Raw genomic sequence first — 10828 nt, forward strand, 5'->3', positions numbered from 1 at the left:
TTCCACCTGGAAATCTTCCTGGGATGGTAAACATTTCTTTGGGGATGCTGGAGCTTGAACTAATAGTCTGTCCCTTACCTTTCTCATGCACTACTGATTAGATGTGTTTTCAAATGAGACATTGTAGCTGGACACTGGTAGCTCCCGACTGTAATCCTAGCTACTCAGGGAGTTGAGATGTGAGGATCATGATATGAAGCCAGCCCAGGCAAGAATGTCTCTGAGACTTATCTCTAATTAATCACCATAAAGATGGAAGTGAATCTCTTAGCTTTGAAGAAAAATAAAACACCACAAGGATATCATTCAAACACTGATATCAAGCTTCAAGATTTCAAATGCACCTGCGCACGTGCGCGTGCGCGCGCGCACACACACACACACACACACACACACAGGCACACAGCAAATATAATCTGGAGAGCAAAGAAAATTTCTTATAATATGCAAATTTTTGTGTACCATAGGCCCACAGTTCTCCTAGCAAAGGCACGAGGACCCATGGTGTGAGCCAAGGTTTCCCTTCTACAATCTCATCTGTTTCCGTACTCAAAGATCCTCTGGAACCTTTGAGATTCCATTCTGGAAGTGCCACTCCTGGGCCTGAAACTGATTTTCATCGTCCTCATATTCTCCCTGAAGAACCATTTAGAATGGATCAATAATCTGGTGAACTGATTTTTCATTCTGGTATCAACTGTCAGGCTGCTCAATACATCAGACATTACAATGCCGTTCACAATATTCTTGGATGAATGAATATGGGGGTTTTTCCTCATAGCCCAGCTGTGCATCAGTGTCATGGGGAACTCCCTGCTCTCCATGCTCTATCTGTACACGTTCTCATTCCAATGTCATCTGAAGAAGCCCATCAATGCCATCTTCATACATCTGACTGTGGTCAACATCCTGAACCTCACCTTCACACTTGTGCCATATATGGTGGCATCCTTTGGAGTCCAATATTTTCTGGATGATGTGGGCTGCAAGTCGGTGGTGTACATCTTCAGAGTCACACGGGGACTGTCCATCTGTACCACCTCACTCCTCAGTGCGTTTCAGGCCATCACCATCAGCTCCAGCCATGCCCAGTGCGTGTAGCTTAAATCTAACTCTTCAGTGTGTATTTTCCTTTCTTTCCTCTCCTTCTGGGTCATCAATGTGGTCATCGATGTCCCAGTCATTACAGCTATGAAAGCAAAAAGCAGTTTCACCTTGGTTGGTCCCAGGATTTCCAATGCATATTGTGAGACAGGGTGGATAGAAGACACTAGAACATGGGATTTCATCCCTATTTTATTATTTTGAGGTCTTGTGTTTGTTATCCTCATGTTCACCACCAACCTCTATATGGTGACCCTCCTGTACCGACACCACAAGACAGCCCCGCACCTCCATAGTATCAGGCTTGCCTCGCAGCCAGTACCAAAGATCAAAGCCACCCACATCATCCTGCTGTTGGCCAGCTATTTCGTGTGTTTCTATTGCTTCAAGGACATCACCAACTTCTATTACTTTTACACAGCAGTGAAAATCCCTACACTGGAGGTGATGGTTTTTATTCTATCAGCATGCTACCCAACCGTGTCTCCTTTTTCCTCATGAAAAATAATAAATAAAGTCAGAATAACACAACCAAAATAACATATACAATAAAGGCTGTATATGACAAACCTACAGCCAGCATTATACTTAATGGTGAAAAACTAAAGCCATTTCCTCTTAACTCAGGAACAAGACAAGGATGTCCACTCTCTCCACTTCTCTTCAATCTAGTATTAGAATGCCTAGCTACAGCAATAAGACAAGATGCAGACATAAAGGGGATCCAAATAGGGAAAGAAGAAATAAAACTCTCCCTCTTTGCAGATGACATGAAACACAACAAATCAAAGAAAGGTTGGACAAATGGGATTGCATGAAGTTGCAGAGCTTCTGCATGGCAAAGGACATAGCTAGCAAGATCAATAGAAAGCCCACGGATTGGGAGAAGATCTTCACTAGCCACACACCGGACAAAGGTCTCATATCTAAAATATACTTGGAACTCAAAATATTAAATTCCCCAACAACAAATCCTCAAAGAAACAACTGCCCAATAAATAAGTGGGCTAAAGACATGAAGAGAAACTTCTCTGAAGAAGAAAGAAGGATGGCCAATAGACACATGAAGAAATGTTCAACATCCCTAGCCATAAAAGAAATGCAAATCAAAACAACATTGAGATACCACCTCACTCCAGTTAGAATGGCAAAAATAAAAAACTCTAATAACAATAGATGCTGGAGGGGATGTGGAGAGAAGGGAACCTTACTTCATTGTGGGTGGGAGTGTAAACTTGTTCAACCACTTTGAAAAGTAGTATGGAGGTTCCTCAAAAGACTCCACATAGAGCTCCCGTATGACCCAGCAAACCCACTTTTGGGCATTTACCCAAATGTTTACAAACAAGACCACACTAAAGCTACCAGCACAACTGTGTTTATTGCAGCATTATTTACCATAGCTGAGATCTGGAACCAACCCAGATGCCCCTCAGTAGATGAATGGCTCAAGAAAATGTGGTGTATATACACAGTGGAATTCTATGCCTCCATCCGAAAGAATGACATTTGTTAGGAAATGGAAAGACTTGGAAAAAATTATATTTTTTTTTGTCTTTTCTGTTTTGGTACTGGGGATCGAACCCAGGACTTTGCACTTGCTAGGCAATCGCTTTGCCACTGAGCTACATCCCAGCCCAGAAGAAATTATATTATGTGAAGTAAGCCAAGCCAAAGAAACATAGGTCCCATGGTTTCCCTTATTTGCAATATCTAGTATATGTATGAGTCAAGCAGAAAAGGTCACATAAGGTGATGTTAGGAAAATGAACCCTAAGATATGTATTTAAATGTTTCTTTTTTCTTTCATGCATTTGTTTCTAATGCATTTATAAGATTTTTTTCTTTCTTGCTTAGTATGTCCCTCCCCACAGTATAACCCCTGTTTTCAATGTAGTTGATTTGATATAATTTGTGGAGGGGAAGGGGATAAACAAGTTGTTTCAATAAGGATACAGGTGGACCCATGGCAACAATGAGAAATACAAGTTTTCATGTTGAAAAAAAACTTTACAACTTTGGTGGGGGGAGGGGAGGATTGGGATGGGAGGAGGGGGAGGCTGGGAAGGGATGTGAAGTTTAAACAAAGCAGGAGGCTACAATGCTTGATAGGAAATGTACTCATTATGTTGCCATGTAATTGTAACCGCTCTGTACAGTATGTTCACAATTTCAAAAAAAAAGAACCTCGGGGAAGGTAGGGAGGGAAGGGATGGTGGGGGAAAAACAATGGAGGGGTAACAATGCTCAATAGGAACTGTACTCATTACCTTGCTCATATAACTATAACTCACTGTATAGTATCTTTACAATAACAAATTAAAAAAAGAGAAATTAACTCCAGTTGAATGATGCTTTTCATCTATATGAACGCTAATGGCAAAGTAGCAGGATACAAGCTAAATATATACTTATTGGAAGCTTTTCTATGCACAAAGAACAAACACTCTGCGTAGCAGTTATTATAACAATCTCACTGAAAGTGCTCTCCAACCTGATATCATAATCATCAGCCCCGTGCCAGTGGCTCACACTAGTCATCCTAGATATTCAGGTTTCTGAGATCTAAAAATCAAGATTCGAAGGCAGCTTATGCAGGCTTATATCCAATAAGCCACCAAAAAGCCAGAATTGGAATTGTTGCTCAAGTGGTAGGGGACCAGCTTTGAGCACAAATACTCAGAGACAGCACCCAGGCTCTGAGTTGAATCCTTAACACACACACACACACACACACACACACACACACATACACACACACACACACACACACACAGGTTCCCTACAAATGTATGTCAATTTCATTTCTGTCTCTTTTTTTTTTTTTTTTGTCAGTTATGGGACTTGAACTCTAGGCCTGGGCACTGTCCCTCAGCTCTTCAGCTCACGGTGAACACTCTACCACTTGAGCCACAGTACCACTTCTGGTTTTCTGGTGTTTTATTGGACGTAAGGGTCTCACCGATTTCCTGCCCGGACTGGCTTTGCACCAAGATCCTCAGATCTCAGCCTTCTGAGTAGCTAGGATGACAGGTGTGAACCACTGGCGCCCGACAATCTCATTTCTCCTTAAAGACAGCATCTTCCAGTGATAAGTTAACACTTAACACAGTTCTAGTTCATTTTCTACCTTTCTTTCTTTTTTTGGAGGGGCGGAGGGTTCAGATCATGGGGCCTGAACTCAGGCCTGGGCGCTATCCCTCAGCTCTTCAGCTCAAGGCTAGTGCTCTACCACTTGAGCCACAGCACCACTTCCACCTATTTTCTTTTTGCTTATGCGGTGCTGAGGAATCGAACCCAGGGCCTCATGCACACAAGGCAAGCACCCTACTCCTGAGCCACCTTCCCAGCCCCCATTTTCTATCTTTCTGTGTTGCCCACCATTTTATATAAAGAAGGACGCATTGTGATCACCACATCCCAACTTTGGGTGATCAATCAGTGAGCCAAGACGGAGACCCCATGGAGCTCAGTGCCAAGCCATGAATCCTGGGGGCTCAGTACTTCCCAGTGGAGGGCACAGTGCTCTCTGAACTCTGCCCTGCAGTGCTCAGGTTATTTCCTACCAGTGGTGTGAGAAGTAACTTTGAATGAGTTCTTAGCATCTCCATTTTACTTTCTTGACACCGCTGGGACTGGGAGCACAGACAGACCTGCATCAGGAGACATGCTGTGCTCGTGGGACAGGGCACCTGACTGCTCTGGTCCATCACGATGACAAGAAATAAACAGGGTCAGAGTGACAGCAGCAGGGGACGAGGTGAGCAAACACCGTGGGGACACCCCCCCTCCCCGCCCCGTCCTCCTCTGGCTAATATGGGCCTACATGATCAAGCCAGGCTTCCAAAGATACTCTGTGTGTCTGCAGTCCAGACAGCCAGAGGAAGGATTTTGCAACTCTGAACCTTGGTTCAGAGCCAGGGGTGGGGTGAAGGCCCAACACTGCCCATCCCAGGATGAGTTGTGGTTTGCAGATTCACTTCTCTCCCTATTCATTTTAGGTGCCAGTCCTAGGGCTTGAAGACAAGCCTTTAGTGCTCACATGTTTTTTTTTTTTAGCTGTTTTGCCCAAGATTAGTTCTCTACCACTTGAGCCACAGCTCCAATTTTGGTTGTTTTTTTTTTTTACTTATTTAGTTTTTGTAAAGATAAGCATCACCTGGACTTTTCCTGCTCTCCCTGGTTTTAATCCCCAATCCTCACATCTCAGATTCCTGAGTAGCTAGGATTGCAGGTGTGAATCACTGGCCCGTCTTCATTTCTCTCACTTGTGTTTGCGGTTGAATACACATCTTTCTTGTTTCTCTCCATGCTACCCTCTTGGTTCAGGCATTTGCTTGCTTTTGATTCTTTCCCGTTTGCACACTTCAGTGGCTGTGGCACATCACTGCTCGGTTCCCTCCAGAGGAGTCCTGTACAACTGCCAACTCACCTGTGGTAAGTTCCATCTTCTAGGCATATTAGGAATACTTCCAAATGTATTTACAAAGGGAATCACAAAATCATGGTGTGTGTGTGTGTGTGTGTGTGTGTGTGTGTGTGTTTATGTGCCAGTCCTGGGGCTAGGACACTGTCACTAATTACTTTTGCTCAAGGCTAACACTGTACCATGTGAGCTCTAGCTCCACTTCCAGCTTTTGGTGATTCTGTGGAGACACAAATCTCACAAGCATTCCTTGCTTGCCATGGCTTTGAACTGGGATCCTCAGATATCCTTAGATATCAGCTACCTGAATAACAGGTGAGCCACAAAATCTTCTTTCCACAAGGGCTTGCATTTTCTCTATTGCTATCTCTAAAATTCCCATCTTAAATTAGCTTGCCAGCTACTAATTCTATGATAAACATTTCCCCATCTTATTGGACACTGAGTGGTGGGTGTGTGAAACGTGGGCTTGTTCACAAGGAGCTGATTGTTCTGTATTTTCTCCAATAAGGGCTGTCTGCTCTCCTTGTCCTCATCCCAGGACCCAGTCTGTAATGTTGGGGCTCCTTTCTGAACTGTTCTCTTGACCTTTCTGTCTGAATCATCTCTTTGATTTCTGTGGCAGAAATTTCATAGTGCATCTTCATAGTAGCAAGTTTTCACAGCAGATTTTTATCTTTAAATGTGTGGAGATATCGTTAGTCTGGGGCAGTTTTCATTCCATTTGTAAAGCACAATAATTGTGTTGGGAAATATTGTACAGGTGAAACAATTCTGCACCCTTGTGCCTTCTCAGAGCAGTGGATGGGCTTCATTAGTGTCTGAGAGAGAATAAATGGAATTTTATTTTGACTGGGTGAAAGATAACATTTAAAAAAGACTGGGTGTGCGGTTTCTTATGGCACATTGCTCAAGAGTATGAACTGACTTGATCAGGTTTATTTTATATCATTTCCATCTTTCCTTTTTTCCCCCTGTTATTTCTGCTAATTACTAAAGTCTTTGTGTAAAATAATGCATTGCAACGGTTGATCCTAGTAATATGAGTCCTAAAATTGCCCAGTGGGTCATCGAATGAGAATCAGAACAGAGAGCCTTATGGAAAATACACAGCCCAAGTCAGTTCTTTGTTAGTGAGCTGCATTTAATACTCTTACTTCACACTGTTCTTCTGTCCAATAAGAAGGGAAAATATAAAATAACAAGCTTCACTAGAAAGTTTTACAGGTGGGGCTGGGAAGGTGGCTCAGTGGTAGAGTGTTTGCCTTGCATGCCTGAGGCCCTGGGTTCGATTCCTCAACACCACATAAGCAAAAAGAAAAAAGCCAGAAGTGGCACTGTGGTTCAAGTGGTAGAGCGTTTGCCTTGAGCTGAAGAGCTGAGGGACAGACCTCAGGCCCAGACTTCAGGCCCCACGATGGGACCTAAAAAAAAAGAAAAGAAAAGAAAAGAAAGAAAGTTCTAGAGGTCATGCTATTTAAATTGAAAAGTTTAGAGATAGCAGAAGAGAAAAGGCAAGCACTTCTTAAAAGATGATTTGGGTGTGTGTGGTTTACGCCTGTAATCCTAGCTACTCAGGAAACTGAGATCTGAGGATAACAGTTCAAAGCCAGCCTACGCAAGATAGTCCATGACACACTGATCTCCAATTATGCACTAAAATGCCAGACACAAAGCTGTGGTTCAAGTCATGGAGTACTGGTCTTGAGGAAAAATTTTCAGGGACCATGCTCAGACCCAGAATCAAGCCCCAGGACCATCACACATAGAAAAAGACAATCTGGAAAGATTCTGATTACATAGGAAAGATAACACACATTACAATATGAGAATATGATGAACATTTCTGAGCCATAACAAATATAACAATTACTCAGAATTCTAATTCATAAAAGTTAAACTGTCTCTGGAAGGCACAATGGATGCTGAGGAGGGCAACACACAGAGTTGTCATGCTCAACAATTTGGCTGTTGTTTCTGGCCAGGAAACAGTGAGAATACTTCTGTGCAGCAGCAAAGAGGGCCACAGTGAATCGTTGTTGTGCAGGAGATTGTTCAGGAGAATGGGTTGAACAATGTTCTTACAGAGTTGGTCAGGAAAAATGGGATACTAATTTAATTCAGTGCAAGTTTATTAAGGAACAAAGGATTCTATGTGATGAGAGAGAAAACACAAGAACAGTAATGAGTGAGTGAGAATGATACAGGGGGAAAACTCTCAAACGTACAGAAAATAAGCCAGGCGCTGGTGGCTGGCACCTGTAATCCCAGCTACTCAGGAGGCTGTGATCTGAGTGTCACGGTTCAAAGCCAACCTAGGCAGAAAAGTCCAGGAGACTCTTATCTCCAAGAAACCACTACAAAAATGGAAGTGGTGGCTGTCGCTAAAGCAGTAGAGGGCTTGCCTTGAGCTGAAGAGCTCAGGGACAGCACCCAAGCCCTGAGTTCAAGACCATGACTGACAGAAAAAAATGTACACAAAATATTGGTTAGATATTTACCTTCTCGTATCTCTATATACCATGAAAAAGTCATATTGTGCTTAGTACTGGTGGCTCACGCCTGTAATCCTAGCTGAGATCTAAGGATCTCAGGAGGCTGAGATCTAAGGATTGAGGTTCAAAGCCAACACCGGCAGGAAAGTCTGTGAGACTTTCATCTCCAATGAACCACAGAAAACCAGAAGTGGCTCTGTGGCTCAAGTGGTAGAGTGTTTGCCTTGAGTTAATGAGTGGAGACAGCGCCCAGGCCCACAGTTCATTCCATGACCAACCAGAAAAACAAAAGTCATGTTGTAGCCATCCCCACAGGGATTTTACATGGATGTGCTATTTGTGCAACAGGTGTTCAAAAAATGAAGATTTTACCAAAGTGAAGCCAATCAGATGCACGGGCTCCCAGTGCTCCTTGTACCATCCACTGCCGACCATGATGGAGCCCCAGGGACCACAGGAAGAGACAGCCAGTGATCTTCCTTCCTAACACCCCAGCCCAGTGTGGTGCTCTTGAATTCCCTCCTGATTCTAGCATGTGTCTCCCCTGGTCCTTCCAGGCCCTACATCCCAGATTCAAAGGTCACAGCATATTCATGTCTGAAATACCGAGGTCAGAACACTTCCAACCCTCCAGAACTGGCAAATGGAATATTTTTCCCAGACTCCACTTAAAACAATTGTATGGGCCAGACCCTGGTGGCTCACCCCTGTAATCTCAACTGCTCAGGAGGCAAAGATCTGAGGATCCAGGTTCAAAGTCCGGCCAGAAAGGGAAGTCCTTGAGACGCTGATCTCCAGTGATCCACCAACAAGCCAGAAATGGAGCTGTGGTTCAACTGGGATAGCACCAGCTTTGAGTAAAAAAGCTCAGGGTCAGTACCCGGGCCCTGAGTTCCAATTTCATAAGCGATATGACCCACCCCCCAAAAAAGAAACTATTTTTAAATCATTGTTTAACACTCTAACTTTTGGCATTCATTCTAAGCCTGGCTTATGTTATAAAGAAATGGAGCACCATGAAGATTACCACCTGCGGGACTCACACTGTTGTCTAGAGCTTTCTCACCTTCCTGGCTGGGCAGCACTCTTGCTTTGATTCTCTGCAACACACACATACAAACTCTCTTTCTCTCTCTCTCTCTCTCTCTCTCACTCTCTATCTCTCTCTCATTCTCTCTCACTCACTCTCTCTCTCTCTCTCTCACACACACACACACATCATGACAGCCAACGTAGGTGACACTGTGTTCAGGCTGCTCTTTGTGTCTAAGGTGTGTCTGGGAGTCCTGGGGAACTGTGTCCTCTTCCTGCTGTACGCATACAGCTCAGTGTGCAAACCCCGGCTCCGGAAGCCCATTGCCATAGTTTTCATGCACCTGACCCTGGTCAACGCCTTGACCATCATTTTTGAGTCCATTCCCTTCATCGTCTCCTCATATGGAGTCCTGTGTTTCTGGGATGATGCCACGTGTAAGGCGATGCTGTTCCTGTTCAGGGTCACTCGGGGACTGTCCGCCTGCACTACCACCTTCCTGAGTGCCTTCCAGGCCCTCACCATCAGCCGCACCCCTGCCCAGTTGGCTTGGCTGAAAAGCCGATCCTCCGTCTGCATCCTCCCCTCTCTGCTCTCCTTCTGGATCTTGAATTCTGTCATCTATTTCTACATGATCAAAACTGTGGAATCCAATTGCAATTCCACCTTCATGACCCGGGGATTTTCTCATCCTTACTGTCAAACGAAGTTTGGAAGGGACACTCAAACGCCCATTATCAGCTCCGTTGTGCTGCGAGACGCTCTGTCCCTAGTCCTCATGGTGGCCCCCAGCCTCTACATGGTGACGCTCCTCTACCGACACCGCCGCAGAGCTCGGCACCTCCACAGTCCCAGCCTTGTCTCCCAGTCAGCGCCGGAGAACACAGCCACCCACACCATCCTGCTGCTGGTCAGCTGCTTCGTGTTCTTCCATTGCTCTAACAACATTGTGACTATGTATTCCTTGTACACACTGGAGAAATTGAACAAATCCAAGGGTGTGCTTGTGATGTTGTCCTTCAGCTACCCCACCCTCTGCCCGTTCTTGCTCATGAGGAATAACAGAATGGTTTCACGATGGATCACTCACTCATGTTCTACCAAGAGTGATCCATTGTAAGAGGAAGTGAAGACCAGAAAATGGTGGTGATCCAACTCTGCTCACCTCATCCTTGCTGTTTGTAGGATGACAGAAACACCACAGAGGCCTGGAGACAGTGTCTCAGGCCTATCATTCTACTTTTCAGGATGTTAACATCTGAGGATACAGGTTCAAAGCTAGCCCTGGCAGGAACGTCAATGAGACTATAATATCTAATTGACCACCAAAGGACCTAGAGTGGAGCTGTGGGGATGAGCACAAAACAAGTTACTCAAATTCAGATATGCTGCAATTTTAAAACATTGACTTTTTGAAGTCTTACTGAATGTGCCTTTCTTTGTGTGTGTGTGTATGTGTGTGTGTGTGTGTGTATGTGTGTAAAAGTGTGTTTTTGGGAGTTTTGTTGCTTAAAATATAATTGTTGAGATAAAGAATGTATTTTCTGGTCTTTAGAGGTGGCTCAGTGTTAGAGTGCTTGCCTTGCATGCAGGAGGCCCTGAGTTCAATTCCTCAGCACCACATAAACAGAAAAATCCCGAAGTGGTGCTGTGGCTCAATGGTACAGTGCTCACCTGGAGCTGAAGAGGTGAGGAACAATGCCCAGGCCCAGAGTTCAAGACCCACGACTGACCAAAAAGACAGTATTTTCTGTACATTATTAAAATGAA

General features: G+C 44.3%; 1 protein-coding gene across 1 annotated transcript; it reads left to right on the forward strand.

Annotated features, from left to right (window-relative positions):
• Positions 1 to 1329: 1329 nt before the first annotated feature.
• LOC122125661 (vomeronasal type-1 receptor 90-like) lies at positions 1330 to 10178 on the forward strand. The gene is made up of 3 exons (XM_042700203.1): positions 1330 to 1548; positions 5476 to 5541; positions 9297 to 10178. Exons 1-3 carry the CDS (start codon positions 1330 to 1332, stop codon positions 10176 to 10178), a joined length of 1167 nt encoding a protein of 388 aa, XP_042556137.1.
• Positions 10179 to 10828: the final 650 nt, after the last annotated feature.

This window comes from Dipodomys spectabilis, unplaced genomic scaffold, assembly GCF_019054845.1.
Source record: "Dipodomys spectabilis isolate Male_0828 unplaced genomic scaffold, ASM1905484v1 ptg000266l, whole genome shotgun sequence".
Lineage (NCBI taxonomy): Eukaryota > Metazoa > Chordata > Mammalia > Rodentia > Heteromyidae > Dipodomys > Dipodomys spectabilis.